Source organism: Asparagus officinalis, chromosome 5 (assembly GCF_001876935.1).
Source record: "Asparagus officinalis chromosome 5, Aspof.V1, whole genome shotgun sequence".
In the NCBI taxonomy this organism is placed as follows: Eukaryota; Viridiplantae; Streptophyta; class Magnoliopsida; order Asparagales; family Asparagaceae; genus Asparagus; species Asparagus officinalis.
The window spans coordinates 93,251,578-93,274,737 of NC_033798.1; the positions used below are offsets into that span (position 1 = coordinate 93,251,578).

Sequence of the window (23,160 nt, forward strand, 5' to 3'; positions counted from 1 at the left end):
TCATTCCCTTCTAAGGCACACATGATAGGTCGCACCACTATCCAACATCCACTCGGATTCCTCCGAATAGCTACATGTAAGACTGATAGAAAGCGAATAAATAGAAGAGTCAGAAATATTACCATCCGATATGATGTTTGCTTCTGATGATGGTTGCTTCCCTTTTTCCTTCTGCTTATTCTTCATCCATTCGTCGAGCTTTGGGCAGTCTTTCTTCCACTTTTTCCTTCTGCTTATTCTTCATCCATTCGTCGAGCTTTGGGCAGTCTTTCTTCCAATGACCAGTCTTCTTGTACCAAGCACACTGATCTTTTCCAATTGTAGGATGCCCTACTCTAGACTGTGACTTCCAATTCTTTCGATTTGGACCCTTCCCTCTTGCGGCTAACGCCTCTGCTACGGACTCAGTCGAAGTCTCCTTATCCTTTTTCCGAAGCTGATAATTCACCAGTGTAGCATTGACCTCACTATACGAAAGAGATGCCTTCCCATTAATCAGAGTAAGGACGAAAGTCTCATATTTCTTGTCGGGCAAGGAACTCAACAACAACAACACCTTGTCCTCATCTTCAATCATGACATCCACATTCACCAAATCCGCAAGAAGCTTTGTGTAGGTGTTCATATGATCTCTAATTGAGGTTCCCTTCTTCAACTGGAAACGATAAAGTCTCCTCTTCAAATGCAAGCGGTTCTCAACACTCTTTGTCAGATACTTGTTTTTTAGAATCTCCCAAATCTTCTTTGCAGAAGTCTCATTCATCACATCATATTTTAGATCTTGAGTCAAACAAGACCTAATCACACCACACACCGTTCGATCCATCTTTTTCCAAACCTCCTCTTCAATATCATCTGGCTTGCCATCTAACTCCAATGTATCCTCCAAATTCTGCGTGTTCAGCGCATCCAAAACCTCGTATCTCCATAATCCAAAATTGTTTGTGCCATTAAACTTCTCCACATCTATCTTCATAGAGTAGATACTCAAACTCTGAATGGTCTTCGCGCCAGAAGCACCACCCTCGACACCCGAAGCACCTTCTTTCCCCGACATCTTTCTCAACGTACCAACAAACGAAGAATAGATCCAAAACGGAAAAGATAGAGTCTTTACCAAAAGATCCCACCTTTATCACCAAACGAAGCCCTAGAGGAGCCTCCAAATTGATCTACTCCTCCAACCAAACCCTAGATCTGAAACCTAGGCTCTGATACCACTTGTTGTGCGCAGCGAAAATTTCGACAGAGTTTCTAGTGCACAACGAGGGAAAGATTAATAAGAGTGACAACTTACATAAATCCCGTTAATTCACGTGCATTAATTATGATGGTAAATTTTGAGCCAAGTAGCAATAATCCTAAGCTAGCACATTGTAGGGATTATTGCACATGGTTTTGTTCCTATAAACAGCCCCCGTACGTGGGAGGGTTAATGGCCTCAAATTTATCATATATATCGTGCTACACCTCCATGTACGTCTCTTATAAGTGCGGAATGGTTCATTGGTTGCCACATGGAATGTGTACATATAATAAATTAAGTAAAATAAAATTTTCATGACCGGCCCCTAACTTATTGACACGCGGTTAATTAAAAATAGAAAAAAATAAACTAAAGGAAGACATTAATTAATTGATTGATTAAGAAAGGAACTATCAACCCTTTGACGTCTTTACTCGGTGGTATCTAAATTGTTCACATATTTAATTTTGTTTGTATCAGTGTCTACGTTGTATGTTGATGATATACTCCGAATTAAAATTAATAGTGAAATGTGTATCGATCACTTTCTATGTACTTGTTTCATGTATGATTATTTAAAGAGCATAATATGCTGCATACACGATTTTCTTTGGATATTTAGGTACGTGACAACTCTTTCGGAGAAGTTGATACAAGGATATGATGGCTCGATATATACTTTTGATGATGCCTTTGTAGGCGCACGCCATCACATTTTGTTGCGTGCAAACTCTATTAAAGACACCTCTTTTTTGTAAATGATAGAGCTTATCCTAAAGGCTCATGAATTTCTCTTTTTTTTTTGGGTTATTCGTGTACTTTTTAGAAGTCTTATTTGAAGGAGTATTGATAACTGTACACAAGAGTTGTACTACTACTACACTCTTACACACAAAAAAATGAATCTTTTCTCTTGTAAATTACAAAGAAAAAATTATGAGTTATTATGTACCGGCCTCCATCTTTTTTGTCCGTCAGCACAGGCCTTTTGATTGACAAAAACGAGGCGAGTTCTGACCCGGTTCTTCTTAGGCCAAAAAGATGTCATAAAATAAGTGTAATATTGGACCGCAAGTAGTGATCTAATACTAAAATGTTTTAAAAAAGAGCTGAATCAAGATTGAATCTGGTCCACATTTTAGATGATTGCCAAACACACCTTTAATGAAATATAACATCCATACTCTTTTATATTGTTTTAAAACAAAAGTAGTACCACTTGCCCAAAACCATGGTGGTTTGTTCCCTTAAACGTGCAAAAGTACTCCACAAGAGAAAAAGAAGGTTTTAGTTATGCACTTAATGCATCTGAAAAGAAGATATTAGGCACTAACTTTAGTAGTAGTGCCCAATCTGATAGTAGTGCCCAATCTGATATAGATTAATCTTAAACGGATTGATTTAAGTCCAGTTGATATTTATTTTCCTCATCTTCTCCAATTTTATAAAGGCTAGTGAAGTTCCACATGACTTGATTCTTGTTAATATGATGCTCGCCTTTATGTTCTTTTCTTCCTCATCTTCGAATCGCATTAATGAAGAGAAAGCGAGGGAGGGGGAAAAATACTAGAGAAAAAGAATTGTTATTCTTTAACATATATATTAGAACTTGGAGGACACAATTTGATACTTGCGAGAGTCCTATCTAAAACTTCTTTTTTTTTAAGGGTCTTCATCTCGCTAAACATTTCAATATTGCTCGATAGTCAATCGTAATTTTTTTTTCACAGAAAATAGGACAAGATGCCCTATTCAATATATATTGTATACATATATAAACCAGGGCTGAGCATGGTTCGGTCCAAACCGAAAAAACTGACCGAACCGACCCGAACCGATCCGAAAAAATCAGTTTTATGAGTAGGGCGGTTCGGGTCGGTTTGAAAACTTTTTAACCCGAACCGACCCGAACCAACCGAATATAGTGCAATACTACCCATTATGATCTCAAACACTACCCGACCCGTTCTCAAAGAGTCAAAGACTCAAACTCTAAACTTATTTTCTAGATCATTATGGGTTGAAAACAATATTATTATATCAATGTTTAATGCTTCATAATCTCCTACTTTGTTGATATTTTTTTCTTTAACACAATTTGTTGTTTGATAAGAAGTTTGATGAAGTTATAACCGAATAAACCGAACCGAACCGCACCGAACCGAACCGCACCGAACCGACTTACAACAGTTCGGTTCGGTTTTGAATTATAGGCGGTTCGGTTTGGTTGTTCAAATTTTGGTAAAAACCGAACCGAACCGATCGTTGCACACCCCTAATATAAACAAAGAAGTTGTGAACAAAATAAGAGGGTAAAAAGTCTAAGAGATTGATAGAGAACCCTTCTTAACATAGCAGAGAACCCTTCTTAACATAGCAATCAACGTGGATGAGGAGCAAACTCTTTCGTCACTCACCGCAAACAAAGATAAATGAGAATTTCCTGAACAAGAACTTTAGACGCTTAAAAAAATCAAAGACACAACTATAAGAATAACTATAGAAGTAGGCCTGTCCAAACGGGCCGAAGCCCAGTCCTGCCCGGTGCAGGAAAACCGGGCACAGGGCCGAGAAAAACCGAGGCTAGGGCCTAGGCCTAAGAGGGCCAGGCACCGGGCCGAGCTTTTTTTTTATTTTTTTTATTTTCAAGAATATATACATAGTAAAAAATTAAACAAAATTTCGATAAAAACAATCATATTATTAATCACTTGTAATTATATAATTTACAAATACAAAAATTTATAGAAATTAAAATGATAAAAATAACTTTTTTATTAATAATCAGTTAATCATATGAAAAACCATAATTTAACAATTAACTAAAAATCTCTATATATGAAAATGATTGGGCCGACCCAGTCATTTTCAAATTTTTTGGTAAAATTTGCTAAAAATTAGATTAATATTATTTTATTTATATAAGTATGTATTAGTATATACTTAAAAATTATTATATAACTATATATTATATATACATATATTATATGTAAATATATTGTATATACTTATAAGTTAAAACTTGAGAGAGAGAGAGAGAGAGAATCACATAAGTATATATTACTTATTTATAAATATGCATTATATAGTTATATAGGTATTTGTTACATACTTACATTACGCTTATTTAAGTACAGTTATACAATTTACTTATATGAAATACTTTTATATATACTAGATGCAATATACTTATATATTATTATACTTATGTACTTATATAATACACTTATATAACTATAATTCTATAATATACACATATAAGTATACTTATAACTATATATATATATATATATATATATATATATATATATATATATATTATATATATATATATATATATATATATATATATATATATATATATATGGGAAAAGTGTTCCTAATGTGACGCCTTAGATAATTATCTAAGGACGCAGCCTAAAATCACATGATTGTGCTACATTGTGGATGATCCCCTCCGTTAAACTTGATCTACATATTCTAAAACTCCAACACACCAAGTTTGGATTAAACCCGTTGCCGTTTAACCTTTCATCCACTTGTATCAATTTTAACGGTTTCGAATGAATAAATTTTTTTACATGGCTCGACGAAGGGTCAAACGAAGATGGGTTCACCCCAAACTTAGTATGTTGAGGTTTTAGAATATGTAGATCAAGTTCAATGGAGCGAATCATCCACAATATACCTCAATCATATGATTTTAGGCCACATCATTAGATGATTATCTAAGGCATCATCTTAGGCTGAATGGATTAGGAACTTATTGCTAGATATTAAGTTATGGCCGAGTCCAATGCCTCCTATCTCTATCTATTGTGATAGTCAAGCCACTTTGTCAAGGGCTTATAATTGTACATATAATGGTAAGTCTAGACACATAAGTCTAAGACATGAATATGTGAGACACTTGATACAAGATAGTGTCATAACTATTGTCTATGTCAAGACAAATAAAAATTTGGCTGATCCATTTACAAAACCTCTAGCAAGAGAGGTAGTAAAGATGACATCAAGTGAAATGGGGCTGAAACCTTATATTTAAAATCACCAGGAATGGTAACCCAACCATTTACTAGAACTAAACTGGTTAAATGGTTTAAATGGGTAATAACAAGTTTCTGAAAGTGATTGATTGATATTGACGCATTAAGCCCTAAAAGATAATGTCAATATCGTCCATTACGGAATAAGAGGATGAGTTATGCTCTTAATGAAAGTCTAATACATTATTGTTGTGTGTTTAAAGTAATGGAAAACACATTGTAGACGTTTCACCTATATGAACTTAGAAGTGGTGCCGCTTCTTAAAAGAGCTAAATGTTTGTTCTTTAAAGAGTTCATGAACCAGGAATAAGCACAAGGCCATAACAGTGCTAAAATATTAATTCTCATTGAAACAAGAGATTAGTGTATGTACAATATTTCCGGTTCTATCACAAAGAGTAATTAGTTTAATGTTAAGGCAACTAACGACTTTGATAGAACTTTGAGGTATTTGTACTAAGTAAAGGTTTAAATCGAAAGATACCTCTACATATGTATACTTATCTCATTTTGTACATATTGCAGATTATTTTTAAATATAACACTATTAAATGTTTTTTCAAACAAAGTGGGGGATTGTTAGTATTTGTTTGTAAAAAACAAGATAGTCCCACATCGGAATTTTGAACATTCTTTTAGAGGTTTAAAAGCATTGAATGCTTATTGGGCTTTGAATAATGGATCAAAGTGTAGGCTTCTAAACCCGCGTGCGGGTAGCGCGATTATTAGACGCGAATAATGCGTGATTTTATATATATATAATTATATATTGAATATTTTTTAATGTTATTTTGAATTTTTAAAAAATTATGAAAAGACAAGTGACTGTTGAAAAGTGGTTCTTTGCTCCAAAGGGTGTTTTGAAAAGTTATGACTGTTGGAAGCATCTTTTCAAACCTATAAATAGTTTATGTTTTCAGATATCTAAATACAATTCTTTTTTGAATCTTTTCTATCCAAAATATCTACAATATTACAAACTTGTTTCATAACGAATTAAGGAAAATTCTAGATTTGCTTACTGGAATTTTTATTTTCTGTTGTATCCTAGGAAGAAAATTTGCATTAACCCGAAACAACTTTGAATATCAAGTGGGGACAAATATTCCTTTAAGGAATGTGTTTCACGCCTCAGAATTTCTGTCTCCTTCAGGATTTTAAAATATAACAATCTTAAAGAAATATCCCTGCTACAATGGAGTCGGAATCAATCAAGGTGATGAATCAAGACATGGTCAAATTGGACCGATTCGACGGGAACAATTTCTCTCGCTGGCAAGACAAGATGATGTTTCTTCTTACAGCATTGAAGATCTCCTACATCCTCAACCCCAACCTACAGCCCATAGAAGATCCAAACCCAAGGGCAGACGGCAAACAACCTACTGAGGAAGAAATAGAATAAATCAAAAAGCAGAAGGCAAAACGGGAGGAAGATGAAGTGTTGTGTCACGGTCACATTCTGAACACACTTTCGGACCGATTATATGATTTTTTTCACAAGGATAAAGTCGGCAAGGGAGATCTGGAACGCACTGGAATTTAAATACAAAGCCGAGGAGGAAGGTACAAATAAATATTTAATTGCAAAATATCTAGAATATAAAATGGTTAATGACAAGTCTGTCTTAGAGCAAGTTCATGAATTGGAGGTTCTGGTTAATAAGATTCATGTTCTCAAAGTAGGTCTTCCAGAGTCTTTTCAAGTTGTTGCAATTATTGTAAAACTACCATCAAATTGGAAAGGTTACTCTAAGAAACTAATGCATAAAACTGAGGATATCTCTTGGAACAACTTTAGAAGAATCTTAGAATTGAAGAGGAGTCACGCTTACGTGATTCGAAAAATTCTGTCCAAAGTAATTGGAAGGTCCACACTGTGGAAAAGAATGAATCTTCGGTAAAAAATATGAACCTTCAAGTAAAGAAAAGTGGACAACACTTTAAAAGGAAGAATTTTCAGAAGAAAAAGGGATCATGTTTTATTTGCGGCAAGCCTGGACATTTTGCTAAAGAATGTCGTCACAGAAAAAATAATAATGTAAAATCAAAGGCTTCTGCAAATATGATAGAAGAGAATCTAGTCGCTATGATTTCTGAAATCAATATGGCTTATGTTAAGTCTGGATGGTGGCTTGATTCTGGTTCAACAATCCACATTTTCAAGGACAAATTCTTGTTCAAAGGATTTGAAGAAATTTTGGAAATTATAAAAGTGCAAATGTGGAACAATGCTTGTGCAAAGGTTGCTGGAAAGGGGACTGTTGATATAGATTTTACTTCTGGAAAGAAATTGACTCTGATAAATGTTCTGTATGTACCGGAAGTTAGAAAGAACTTACTTTCTGTTGATCTTCTTTGTAAGAAAGGGTTTCAGGTTGCTTTTGAGTCAAATAATGTTATCCTGTCTAAGAACGGGATGTTTGTGGGAAATGGCTACTCTTATGATGGAATGTATTAACTAAGTATTAATAATAAAGTTATATCTTCTGTTTATATTGTTGAGTCTTCATATTTATGGCATGATCGCTTAGCACATTTAAATTTTTGCTATTTAAAAAATATGAGAAAGTTAGACTTCATTAACTTTAATGGTGAATTTAATAAATATGAAATTTGTGCTAAGTCTAAATTAACAAAGAAATCTTTTCCAAGTGTTTCTCACAAAGATTCTAAAGTTTTAGATTTAACACATTCTGATATATGTGAATTGAATGGTATGTTAACTAGAGGAGGAAAAAGATACTTTATCACTTTTGTTGATGATTGCAGTAGATATATGTATGTTTATCTTTTAAGAACAAAAGATGAAGCTTTTGATATGTTTAAAAAATACAAAACAGAAGTTGAAAATCAACTTGAAAGAAAAATTAAAGTATTACATTCTGATAGAGGTGGTGAATATTTTTCTGATAATTTTAATACTTTTTGTGTAGAACATGGCATTATTCATCAATGTACATCACCTTATACTCCCTAACAGAATGGTTTAGCCGAAAGAAAAAAATAGAACTTTACAAGAAATGATAAATTGTATGCTTAATAATGCTAAGTTACCTTTAAATTTATGGGGAGAAGCATTGTACACAGCATGTTATATTCATAATAGGATTCCCTCTAAAAAGTCAAATATAAGCCCTTATGAGTTATGGAAATGTAGAAAACCTAATCTGTCATATTTTAAAGTGTGGGGGTGTTTGGCTTATTATAGAATTCCTGATCCTAAAAGAACAAAACTTGGACCTAGAGCCTTTAAAAGTGTTTTTGTCGGATATGCTAAAAATAACAAAGCATATAGACTACTTGATTTATCTTCTAATACTATTGTTGAATCTAGAGATGTTGTATTCGTTGAAAATAATTTTTTTGTAGATTCTGAAAATATTAAAAATGTTCCTATTCTACTTAACTCTAATAATATTTCTAGTTCTGATTTTCATGCTAAGGAAAAGGATACATCTAAAGAAACATCAAAGCCAAGAAGAAGTACTAGAGCAAGAAAAGAGAAATCTTTACCTTGAGATTTTATTTCTCCTGAACAAATTATTTTTCTTGTTGAATGTGATAGGAATAATAATGTTTTAAATAAAAATCCTATAAGTTTTAATCCAGACGATGATCCTAAAACCTTTATAGAAGCAATGTCATCTAGAGATGCTTTATTTTAAAAAGAAGTTGTCAATGATGAAATGGATTCTATAATGGAAAATAGTACTTGGATTTTAGTAGATTTACCTCAAGTATCAAAGCCAATAGGATGTAAATGGGTTTTTAGAAGAAAATATTATTCTGATGGTTCTGTTCAAGCTTTTAAGGCTAGATTAGTAGCCAAATGGTTTAGACAAAAAGAAGGCATAGATTATTTTGATACATATGCACCTATCGTACGTATAACGTCTATTAGAATTCTTATTGCTTTGCCATCTATACATAAGTTTTTTGTGCATCAAATGGATGTCAAAACTGCTTTTTTAAATGAAGATTTAAATGAGGAGGTTTACATGGAACAACCGGAAGGTTTCATTCTTCCAGGAAATAAAAAAAAAGTATGTAAACTAATTAAATCTCTTCATGGTCTTAAACAAGCACCAAAATAATGGCATGAAAAGTTTGATTCTGTTATTCTGTCTTATGGTTTCAAACATAATAGTGCTGATAAGTGTATTGAAAAGTTTGATTCTGTTATTCTGTCTTATGGTTTCAAACATAATAGTGCTGATAAGTGTATTTATTCTAAATTCACTGATAAATATGGTGTGCTTGTCTGCTTGTATGTGGATGACATGTTAATATTCGGCACTGATATGATTGGTATAAATGAGACTAAAGAGTATCTATATTCTATGTTTAAAATGAAAGATTTAGGAGAAGCGGATACTATTTTAGGGATTAAAGTTAGAAAATATAGTGGTGGTTTTTCTTTAAGCCAATCACATTATATTGAAAAAATAGTGAATAAATTTAATCATCTTGGTTTTAAAGAAGTTAACACTCATTTCGATCCCAGTACCAAATTGACTGCCAATTCTAGTAGAGCTGTAACACAGCTTGAGTATGCTAGTGCAATTGGTTCTTTAATATATGCTATGCATTATACTAGACCTGATATTGCATTTTCTGTATGCAAATTAAGTAGATACACTAGTAATCCAAGTGTAGAACATTGGAAAAGCATTTCCAAGATTTTTGGATATTTAAAGAAAACCAAAAATCTGTGTTTGTTCTATGATGATTCTTCGGCTGTATTAGAGGTATACACCGATGTAAGCTGGATGACTAGTGTTGGAGACAACCAATCCACTTATGGAATGGTTTTTACACTTGGTGGAGGAGCAGTTTCTTGGGTAAGAAAGAAACAAACATGTATCTCACACTCTATCATGGAATCTGAATTCATTGCTTTAGCAGTAACTGGTAAAGAGACTTAATGGATTAGAAACTTATTGCTAGATATTAAGTTATGACCGAGTCCAATGCCTCCTATATCTATCTATTGTGATAGTCAAGCCACTTTGTCAAGGGCTTATAATTGTACATATAATGATAAGTCTAGACACATAAGTCTAAGACATGAATATGTGAGACACTTGATACAATATAGTGTCATAACTATTGTCTATGTCAAGACAAATAAAAATTTGGCTGATAAATTTACAAAACCTTTAGCAAGAGAGGTTGTAAAGATGACATCAAATGAAATGGGGCTGAAACCTTATATTTAAGATCACCAGGAATGGTAACCCAACCATTTACTAGAACTAAACTGGTTAAATGGTTTAAATGTGTAATAACAAGTTTCTGAAAATGATTGATTGATATTAACGCATTAAGCCCTAAAAGATAATGTCAATATCGTCCATTACGGAATAAGAGGATGAGTTATGCTCTTAATGAAAGTCTAATACATTATTGTTGTGTGTTTAAAGTAATGAAAAACACATTGTAGACGTTTCACCTATATGAACTTAGAAGTGGTGCCGCTTCTTAAAAGAGCTAAATGTTTGTTCTTTAAAGAGTTCATGAACCAGGAATAAGCACAAGGCCATAACAGTGCTAAAATATTAATTCTCATTGAAACAAATGATTAGTGTATGTACAATATTCTCCAGTTCTATCACAAAGAGTAATTAGTTTAATGTTAAGGCAACTAACGACTTTGATAGAACTTTGAGGTATTTATACTAAGTAAAGGTTTAAATCGAAAGATACCTCTACATATGTATACTTATCTCATTTTGTTCATATTGCGGATTATTTTTAAATGTAATACTATTAAAATGTTTTTTCAAACAAAGTGGGGGATTGTTAGTATTTGTTTGTAAAAAAAAACAAGATAGTCCCACATTAGAATTTTGAACATTCTTTTAGAGGTTTAAAAGCATTGAATGCTTATTGGGCTTTGAATAATGGATCAAAGTGTAGGCTTCTAAACCTGCGTGCGGGTAGCGCGAATAATGCGCGATTTTAAAAAATTGTTGGAGCACCGATGACATATCTGTAAATATATTCCTTAAAAATAGCTCTCACATTTCTAGATAAAGAGATTTGGTAGTTAGGAGGTGTTCCACACCCAAAATTATAATTAACTATAGGTTAAAAGGTTACTTTAGGAAATACAATTTAGGAGAGAAATCGAATTGTTGATTAGTTACAATTCTTCAACTAACTAATTTCAATTTAGCATAATCCTCTACCGTGGTTTTGCTCTTGTGCTTTCAACTAGAACTTTTAATTTTGATTGCTGAAGGAAATTAGTTAATTGCTTACATTCACTAGTATCCACAGATTCATTCTGATGTCTTGGTCATTTACTCGGTGGTAGGTAGCTTTGTTCTGTTTGTCCATGGGAGGAATCAACCGCACTTTCCATAGTTCAAAGAAAGATAAAGGCAACGACTCATCCTATTTCCCTAGTTTATAAGCTAATTTTTGCTAGTCTTATTTGTCCTGTTGATTAATTACTTTTTATATATTGTTTATAAAAGGCAACGACGCATCTTATTCTCCGAAATTTCTCGTGAAGGGGCGCTATGAAAGGTATCCCCATCTTTTTCCTTTTAATTTTTTTAATTATATAGAACACTATGCTATGCTCATTGTTCTTCGCCTCTATAAAGGCATTTGATGATGATTAAAAGACTCTAAAGTAATTATGGCATGTGATGAGAAAGGAAAAAAGCAACAAAGTGGTTGCGTTTAGGATAGAAAGCAATTAGAAGAGAATTTTGAAAGACTAAAATACCCTTTCTTATTTTAGCTTATTTGTTATTTTTGTCGATTTAAAAATTAAAAAAAAGCCTATTTTTGGAGCACCGAAGCAAACCTCTTTGAGAACAATTCTTGAAATACTTTTTTTACAGAACCTTTCTCATATCACCAAAATTTTGTGAAATTCATCTTCGAACTCCAAAATACCCTTTAAAGATAATAACACATTATCATTAAATAGATGATTATGATTTATTTTAACATAAAAATATGGATTATTGTAACTCAGTTGAAATATATTATTAATATTTAGAAGGAGAGTAACCCATATATATATATATATATATATATATATATATATTGAATATTTTTTTAATGTTATTTTGAATTTTTAAAAAATTATGAAAAGACAAGTGACTTTTGAAAAGTGGATGTTTGCTCCAAAGGGTGTTTTGAAAAGTTATGACTGTTGGAAGCACCTTTTGAAATCTATAAATAGTTTATGTTTTCAGATATCTAATTACAATTCTTTTCTGAATCTTTTATATCAAAAACATCTGTAATATTACAAACTTGTTTCACAACGAATTAAGGAAATTCCAGATTTGCTTACTGGAATTTTTATTTTCGGTTGTATCCTGGGAAGAAATTTTGTATTAACCCGAAGCAACTTTGAATATCAAGTGGGGGCAAATATTTCTTTAAGGAAAGTGTTTCACGTCTCAGAATTTCTGTCTCCTTTATTTTTTTAAAAATAACACTATATATGTGCTTATTATCTCCTTACAGCAGATGAGCCAGTACGAACCTATTTTGATGTGACTAATAAGATATTCTCACCACTTATTTATTTCTTAGTAATTCATTTAGTTAATGAACTGTCATCCCGTGGCTATTATCTCATTGTTAAATTTTAGGTAATATATAACTAGGGACAGGCCCTAATTTTTTTTACCTAAAAGATAAATTGATAAAACAATATTAGATAACCCGATTAAAAATATTAATTTCTTCACTGGCTTTTCACAATAGAAAAACATACAAATTTATTAAAGTATGTTCTCATTCTAATAGGGAAAAGGGATTAAATGAACTCCTTTCTCGAAAAAGAGACACAGCATATAATTGCTATGGAGGTTCATCAACTCATGAGATGCACCATGTGGATTAAGCATCATCCATGTGTCAGTTGTGTAAATAGATAGGATGGTCCATCCTTGAGAGCCACCCCGTCGGACACAGACACATGTGCTAGGTGGGGGCGGAAGAGAGCTCCCCATATGAGTGGGTCCAAGTAAATGCTGCCACGTGCTGAGTGGTCGAAGCTGACCAGGAAGGGACTAGGTCTCTGCAATCTGCGGTCCGCACTAAGGGCCCGTTTAGATAATGAAAATATTAGAAGTAAGAAGTAGGTTATAGAAGTAACTTTTAAAACTATGAAGTAGGAAGTAGTGGAAATAGCATTTTTTTGTTTGTTTCATATATTTTTAGAAGTAATGGAAGTAGAACTTCTTCTTCTTCATTTACTTTTTTTACTTGGATAACATTTGAAAGGACAAATTTTTAAAACCGCCCTCTTTTTAAAATTATTAGGCAAAATCGACCACATGAAAAAATAATAGGCAAAACCGACCCTTTTCTTCTGAAAAGGGTCGGTTTTGCAAAAAAAGAGATTTTACGAAGTGCACGGGACTAGTAGTCCCGTGCACTTCATTTTCGTGCTGTCGAGTGTGCATTTGGGCTACCGGCTTCAGCTTCACGTGTCGGTCGAGTGCGCTGAATTTTCGTGCACTCTAGAACTCGGGATTAATTATAAAAAAACAAGAAAAGAAAAAGGATTAATCGGGTGTCAAGCCGCCCAGACCTGAAGGAAACGAGAGACCAAATGAGACCAAGGAGGCTGGAGTAAGTGTTGGGATTCCGAATGAGCTTCCTCCACACCATGATCAGTATGAGCCTGGTCATCACGCTGGCGTGCGGCATCATCGATATTGGGGGTGGATCCATCATCATCGACTCTTTGGGGTGGAGCTCCGCCGTGGAATTCGACCCGGCACGCCTGCATCTGGCGTAGGAGGCCCTGGGGCGCCAAGGGCCCTGCTAACGGAAGCTGAACTCGTCGTACACTACCATCATGGGCCTTCTCGCACCGTTGCAGCCTCCGCCGTTCTCCGCCGCCGCCGGCTCTGAACAGGGATCCCTTGCCGTTTCGGAGCTCCTCCCCGTTGCTGCTCTTCAGCGTGTCGCTCTGCTGGCGGTCTCTTCGATGTCCAGGGTCACGCTGCCGAAATTAGACCCCCTCCCGGTGCCGGCACAAGGATGCTGCAAAGACGTCAGCCGTGGTTGAAGCTCGACCCCCTCGGGGTCGGGTTCCTCGACGACTGAAGGGAGTAAAATCTCGGCGTTGGTGAGGTTCGACAGGCTGAGGGGTCAGCATGGTCGCCGACATCCCCCCTCCTCCTCCGGCGGCGGCCGAGTTGGGCCCGTTCTGGGAGGACCTGCGCGACATGATGTCGGAGCGGGACCATGAGCACGTTAGCCGGTAGCCCACATGCAGCGCACTCGACAGCGGTAGCCCAAATGCACAAGAATTTTCACGAAAATGAAGTGCACGGGACTACTAGTCCCGTGCACTTCGTAAAATCTCTTTTTTTGCAAAACCGACCCTTTTCAGAAGAAAAGGGTCGGTTTTGCCTTTTATTTTTTCATATGGTCGATTTTGCCTAATAATTTTAAAAAGAGGGTGGTTTTAAAAATTTGTCCCATTTGAAAATATTATTAGGAAGTAATTTTATCAATGAAAAGTTGTTAGAAGTAACTAATAAAGGAAGTATTAATAAAAAATTTATTTATGTCATAATTAATATGCATTTCAACGACTTCCGAGCTACTTCTGAGTATTAAGGATTAAAAAAATATTTTGGAAGTAAGGATGACACGTAGGCGCCACATAAGCATTTAGGGAAGTATTGGAAGTAAGTTTTTTAGAGAACCAAACACACTTTTTTGCTTAGAAGTAGCAGAAGTAGTATCTACTTCTTTTATTTCAGCTACTTCATAATTACTTCCGTGCAAACAAACAGGCCCTAAGGGTCTGTTTGTTTGCACGAAAGTAGTAAAGAAGTAATTGAAGTAGAGTAAGTTTTTCCTACTTCAAGCGAAAAATTATGTTTGTTTCTCCGAAAAGACTACTTCAGCTACTTCCTTAAATGCAGATTTGGCGTTTAGTTGACACTCCTACTTCCTAGATTTTTTTTTCGCCCTTGAAAGCTCAGAAGTAGAGGGAAGTGAATAAAAAGTGGGGTTCACTTAAATTAGAGATTTACCAAAGACAAATGATCTTAAATAATATATCCAATTTCTATCCAAACAAACAAATAAATAAAAGAAAATGATGAAGTACTATTTCCGCTACTTCTAAAAATATATGAAACAAATAAAATAAGTACTACTTCCGCTACTTTCTACTTCATAATTGAGAAAATTACATCTTTGATCCACTTCTTACTTCTAATAGTTACGTCCATCCAAACGGGCCCTAATAGGGGTGGGTGTGAGTCGGGCTAGTTCAAGCAAGTGACCCGGCCCGTCGGGTTCATGGGCAGACCGGGCCTGATCTGGGCACAGTGGTCAGGCTTAGTTGTGTCAGAGTGGGTCGAGCATACTTCTCTGATCCCTGGTCTGAAATTGGACCCCGCCCGGCCCACGACCAATCTAAGTATAGGGCGGGTCTGACATGGCCCACAGCTTATGGGTTTTTGTCTAACTTTTTTTTCTATTTTTTACCTTTTTAATTATGTAGAACTTGTATTTACAATTATAAGATTATTTATAGTTTAGTTTTTTTAGTAGTTTAAACTTGTAGTAAACTATTTTGAAATTTGTAGTAAACTTTATAATCATTCTAAGTAGACAATAGCGAGCTTAAAGATCGTTGTTTTGTTTCTCACTCGGCCAAAAGGTCTACGAGTCAAATACCTGTTTTTTGGCTTTGTTGACAGCTTGCTGTAGACGTAAAGGGCTAAAGGAACGACTAGACTAACAAAAAAAATATATCATGGGTTGGGGCGTGGCGGGTCGGGCTGGGTTTAGCGTGGATCGGAGTCAGCATGAGCTGGGCCTACTTCTCTGACCCCGGGTCTGGGGCTAGACCCTGACCGTTATATGACTAGGGTATTTCATAGGTCGGGTCGGGCCTGACCCACTACAGGCCTGACCGAGTCATGACCCATAGTAGGCTGGGCCGGGTCAGCTCTTGGGTCGACCCGGCCCACGCCCAACCCTATGCACTAACTATGTGAATGTTAGCAAATTTTACTTAGGATAAAATGATCAATTTAACTTTAAAGAATTGATAAACTATCAAGTTGCTATTAAAAAATCACTTCATCTATTTTGTTCAAATTGCAGTTATAATTTCAATGTGGTTATTTGTCAGTCTATAGTCAAACATCTAATAGAGAAATGATATACCAATGTTTTTTTTATATTTCTTCATGAGTTTTTATCATTTTATGTCCTTTTGAAATTAAAAAATATTTTTAACTACTTTCTCACAAAACTTTTACTCCTTATCTGTTTTTATCAATTAAAATAATTAATTCCTAGATTGCAAAAAATACAAGAAATGCAAAAAAATATTAGCACGTCATTAATCTGTTTAATATTTTAGTGGAAGCTCACAAAATGATCACACTGGACACTTACACATAATTTAGGGGCAACTGAGAGCTCACCAACACTTGAAATGATCATTTTGTCCTTTTGTTAATTATCTTCTTTATGTACAATTGTAGTTTAATTCAAAAGCAACACAAATCGTAAATACTAAAATTGGCTAAATAAAATCATAAACTCACCATTCTAATTAATAATAAACCTTGAATTTTTATTTTGGCTAAACTGGCTTACAAATTTTGTATATTACTTTAGTATACTCTAGAATCTAGATGTAAATTTTCAACTTACAAATTTATGTCAATACATCTCATCATGATCATCTCCATATATATTCTACTTCAGTGGGGAGAGTTAATAACAGATTTGGAGACTAGACGCTAAATCTTTTTTAGAATCTTTGACCAACTGCCAAATTAAACATGCTCTAAATATAGAGATAATTATTAGGAGTTGGTATTTAAAAAAATAAATAAAATATAAAAAGGAAGAAGATAATAATGATATACTTTTGTAAGACTTGCCGAAGTCTCAGAATACATAAATTGGTTTATATACAGACAAGCTTAGATATTATAAGACAACTCAAAAACTATTATTATTATTGGGTGACCTGGAGATAGAAATGTTTCAATATAACTCCCGCGATCTTGGATTTGATTCCTGTCTATTTATGTGGGACTGATTTGAATTAATGTGGGACCTATGTTTGCCGGGCTTACATTTGGAAGGGAGTTGAATCTCGAATTTGCTCTATCTAAACAGCTCCTCATTTAATTAAAAAAATTCCTTTAGTTATTTCACAAATTAAACTTGTAAAATTTAATAGGAGTTAGAGTAATTCTTAGGTGAAACAAATCCTATGCGCTTCTCATTATTACCTCCTTCCATGATCAAAAGTACCTAGTAAATTCAATATGAAGCTAATCATACTCCCTTTAAAAGTACGAGTTCGGAAAAATCTTTCTATGACCAATATTACCCTTAGATGTTTTAAATATTATATTGTTATCCTAATCTATTCTAATTATCTTATCTTCTTTAAATTGTCAACCAAATGATTTATTCTATTCATAATAAGACTTAATATGTTATTCGATAAAATAGATACGTTTCATAAAATTCAAATCATTTACTTATTTTAGTTCGTAGAGAACTCTAAAAAATATATACTAGGAAATAACTAAAAGTTTTTGGACTTTGTAAAAAAATATTCTCCAAGTTTTTTAGATTACAAAAAAGCCCCTACAAATTCAAAATTTTATTAAAGCATATTAAAAATTATAAATTTTACTTATCTCAATTTAGTGAGAAATCCAAAAAATATATGCTAATTAGAAACTAAAAGTTTTTTTACTTTGAAGAAAATATCTTGTAAGTTTTATAAATTATAAAAATACCCCTAAAAGTTTAAAATTTATAAAAAATACCTTAAAATGTCAAACTTATAAACATACTAAAAACCTACAAATAACACAAACAACCCCCAAAATTTTATGGAATTTGCAATACACACTCTAAATTTTTTACAAATTACAAAATAAAACACTCAAAATTATAAAATACTAACAATACATTAAAAATATAGGAATTATAAATATCCCCTACATAATTTATAATTTATAAAAACACCCTTAAAGTTTTAAAAATTACAAATAAATATTTAAAATTTATAAAAAACACCCTAAAATTTTCAAATTCATTAGTAAATTGAAATCATATGAAGTATTAATAGTTTATAAACAATTTACAATCTGTAGAAAATGCCTATAAGTTTAAAAAATTATAAAAAGTCCTAAAAATTTATAATTTATAAAAAAAACTTTATGAGAATTTCTAACCTATAGACACTAAAATGAATATGCAAAATTACTAACAACCCCTAAAAAATAAATTTTGCAAAAAATATCATACACCTTTTAAAAGTATAGGTTTAGAAAAATATTTTCATGGTAAATATTACCCATAATTTTTTTGAAAATAACATAACTAATTATAAATCTATTAAATTTAAAATTTATAAAAAATATCCTTAAAAGTTTAGTACATTGCAAATTACCCCTCCAAAGTTTGAAATTTTTTAATAATTTTTTTGTAATTCCTTGATTCAATGTATTGTTTAATAGTTTTGTGTATTTGTAAATTATAAATTTTAGAGTATTTTTTAACACTTTTAAAACTTTTAAGGGTGTTTATTTTATAGTTTTCTAAATTTTCATTTTATTTTTAGTGTAATACACATATAAATCAATTAATGATGATATAGAAGAATAAGTCGTTCTTAAGATTATTAGACTATAGTTAAGTGTGCACATCACTATTCCTAGACAATATAGTTTATATATGTAAAAAATTTCAGACAATGTATGTAGTAATTAAAAAGATTTTGACTTTAATGTACTATTTTTTATAAATTATATTTAATGTGAACCCACTATATAATTTTGACTGTGGTCATTATAATTTCAATATGTTTGATTGATTGACTATATACGTATATAGGCCATAGATTACTTTACTTTCTCACATGAACTAACATTTGGAGCTAAATAAATTAAATTATTAATTTTAAATTCAATATAAAGAGGAGCTCTAATAACATTTATTTATTTACCTATAACATAATACAATCTTAATTCCTATTTTTTGCTGGAGATTTATTCCATAGTTACACTTATCAAATTAGTAAATAAAATAATAATTATTTATGCTTAAATTAGGATGATTGTAGTTAGTGACTCACTATAAAATTTTTATAAATATATATACCTTACTTTCTATAGCTATCTGCACTGCCTACGTATATTTTAAATTAGTTCTTAGTTTGACATATTAAATTACTTTTCCTTTGTAGAAATTTCTTCTTTGACTTTTAGACTGTGTAATCACTATATCATCATTCTAACATAGAAATGACCTCACTCTAAATGACTTTGAAGCTAATGTTTGAGTTACACTGAAGTATATACTATTATTGCTATATGTATATATTTTTTAAGAAAATCATGTTAATATTTTTAAATAGAAGAGAATTTTCTAACCTCTGATATTATAAAAATTAAATATAACCAATTGAATGATTAGCAAAAAAGAACTTACATCAGAAAAGTGTGAATAATAAGATAAAGAGGAAAGGTAATGACATTGCCAACAATACTATAAATAGAAAACTACAATGTAAAGTTAACCTATTTTGTGAAGCCTAACTACTGGCTATAAGTATCGAGGTTTTCATATATATATATTTTATAATTTATTAAAAATGGTCATATAATATTATATAATAAAATTAATTTAATATTGAATAGTAATATCATTATTAGAAAAAATTCTTTATGAATCGATATGCTTTTTACGATATATAAGCTACGTACTCTAAATATTTGTGTCTTTTATGGAGCCAAAAAGTTTGAATACGAGCCTCTAACTTGTTGCTCTCTCAACAGCAAAATTCACTTAGGAGATATTAATATTCTAGATGAGTTATGTATCCTATATACAATACAATTATCCTAGACAAGTGTTGTTATAATAGCATTTTTCATTCACATCGTTTGGGGTAAGATTTGATAGAGACCTTGCATCAATGATTTTTTTATATTTATAACACATGGCGAAATATATCATAATCTTCCTGTTCTAATTTCGTAAGAAAATAATTTTTTATACTTTTAGTTTTACTTCTATGATACAGAGAATGAATTATAAAATTGAATGAGAATATTAGATAATATAAATATGAGTAAAACATCAACTAAAATTAAAATGAATATGAATCAACCCACAGCTAAAAGTTTAATGGACATATTGCAAGTAAATTCATATGCAAAATTCTTTTACGAATTGAATGATCACCCATCTTTTAAAGACTTTAAGATACTAATAAATAGAGATGTTGTACTAAATTAATGTGTTTATAATTTACAAATAGTAGAGCCACAGTCTGTGTTGAAGGAAACAATGATAATATTTTATTTGAGAGAATGATTATTGAGTTGATGATCATTTTCACAAAAAAACTTTATTTTTTTCTCTATTTTTATTAATTTAAATAATCATGATATTCAACCACGTGCATTGCACGTGCATCTTAACTCATGATATTCAACCACGTGCATTGTACGTGTATCTCAACTAGTTATTATAAATCAGTGAATGTTCTCATGCTAATATCTTTGATATTGATAGTGATAGATGGAGATGCGTGCCGGAGTTTTTAAGCGAAATGCAACACGTCAATATAAAAGACAATTAATCATGAACATCCTGAATGCAACATATTAAACTTATTCGAAAGATGACAATTATGTCTCCCAAATTAAACAAAATAATTAGATATGACGTGCTAAATGAGAAGAACACGCTTAAGAAGGAATGTAATTGACAAATTAGAGCCATAATTTTCTTTAACGTAATACGTTTCAATTAGTATATGTATGCATCACTTCTTAATTTACTTTTTATTGCACATAAGTTTGGTTTAGAAACATTTATTTTACGACAGTACTATATGTGGACTCTATACACGGGATACGTTTCTTGGATAAGAGGGGGCCCACACGTCCACGTCCATATAAAGAGGTGTTAAAGAGTTTTGAACCGCGTGGAAATGTATGGTTCTTGGTGCTAGTATATCAAGTTGAAAAATGATATGGCACACCCGATGAGCACACCTCCGACCACACCCCCCCTCTAGCTACAGTTCATGGACCTTACTTGAGATTCTTGGTCATACCTCCGACCACACCCCCCTCTAGCTACAGTGCAGGGGCCCCACTTGAGATTTTTTTGTGTGGTCGGAGGTGTGCCCGAGGATGTGCCTGTAGCGTCTCCCTATCAAGTTTGAGTTAGCATTATTGTATGCTTCAAATCTTGATTATAGGTTCAATTGCATTATAAAAAATTTAAAACCAAATGTTTATTGGTGTATTAAGTTCCTTTTTTTTTTACCTTACGGATGGAGGCAAAAGTTACTAATTAATAAATTTAAAAAATAAAAAATAAATAAATTAAGCAACTTTGTCTAATGAAAGCTCTAAAATGTAGATGTTTGTTCAACTGCAGACACCCGTCTAAACGTCTCGAAATCAAAACTAGCCATAAATCTAACATTTCTTCAACAATCATGCTGTGGTTTCCGGTTGAACTTATTAATTAAATGTGTTTCTTTTGGAAAACATAATATAGATGAAAAAAATTAATTGTAATTTTACCCTTATTTAATCTAGAACTTATAATTCAAAAAAAAAAGGCTTTTGTATAATTTGGCAAACAACAAGATACAAAGAACCACTATGTAGCTTCAAGCAAGCCAAATCAAACTATAACTTACAGAGAAATGATAGAGGCACACTCTCCACCACACCTCCAACCACACTTCCCCTCCTGCTACAGTACACCGGGGCCCACTTGAGATTTAAATTTTAAATATCAAGTGGGCCCCGGTGCACTGTAATAGGAGGGGAGGTGTGGTTAGAGGTGTGGTGGAGAGTGTGCCTCTAGTGCCTCTCTAACTTACATAATCCTCAACTCTCATATACTTTACAAGCAATACCCCAAGTGGGGATTAAAATACAAGTATGCGGCAGCTAAATCTCACATCATCACCAACTTTAGAATCACATGAAGAAAGCTCTATCACTAACATTTAATAAAAACTCCAATACAATAATAAATAAAGAAAATTTCTCCAAGGACTCAAAATATGAAACCAACAGGAGGACATAGAGGGCATATGAGGTGTCTCCCTCCTATTGCATAATGAGCTGGTCATCTCGTTATGCAATAGGAGGGGGACACCTTACCTGTTCCCCCTTGTTGGTCTTAATGATGGCCAGCTTATTATGCAATAGGCGCAGGACACCTCACATATCCCCCCGTTGGTGCTATATTTTGGGTCCATGTAACAAAGCTCATAAATAAATGAAAACTTACATGATAAGGTTACTAAAATAAATAATCACAAGACCGAACCCTGGTGCAATAATTAAGCCAAACCACTGACCTCTATAAATGCCCCCAAAACATCTCTCTCCTCCTCCTCCTCTGCTCTCTTCATTCCATTTCTCCTCCTCCTCCTTCAATTAGATCTGAGGGGAAAAAATAATCGAAATTTCGAGAAAATTTATTAGGAAAGATGGGGCTTTCGAGCTTGCCGACGCCATCGGAGGGCGTGCTGACGGTGCTGGTAGTCAACACGGTGATGTCGATCGCCATCATGAAGCAGATCCTCAACTCGGTCCTCAAATTCCTCGGGATTCGAGCCTTGTCGCCGGTTGAACCCGGATCTGAGCCGGCGGCGGCTGAGGATTGCTGTGAGCCGACGCTCACCGAGCAGTTCAGGTCCCGGTTCAAGCCGGCCAGGTTCGGCCGGAGGAGACACGTGGCGGTGGACTGCAGGGTTTGCCTCGCCCGCTTCGAGGCGGAGTCGGTGGTCAACCGGTTGCTGTGTGGGCACGTGTTCCACAAGGGCTGCGTCGAGA

General features: G+C 33.3%; 1 protein-coding gene across 1 annotated transcript; it reads left to right on the plus strand.

Moving 5' to 3' along the window:
* LOC109842181 (probable E3 ubiquitin-protein ligase XERICO) lies at positions 22,695–23,159 on the plus strand (the record flags this gene model as incomplete). Its single annotated transcript, XM_020411084.1, has 1 exon — positions 22,695–23,159. A coding segment is annotated over exon 1 (345 nt), but the record flags the coding sequence as incomplete, so codon positions are not given.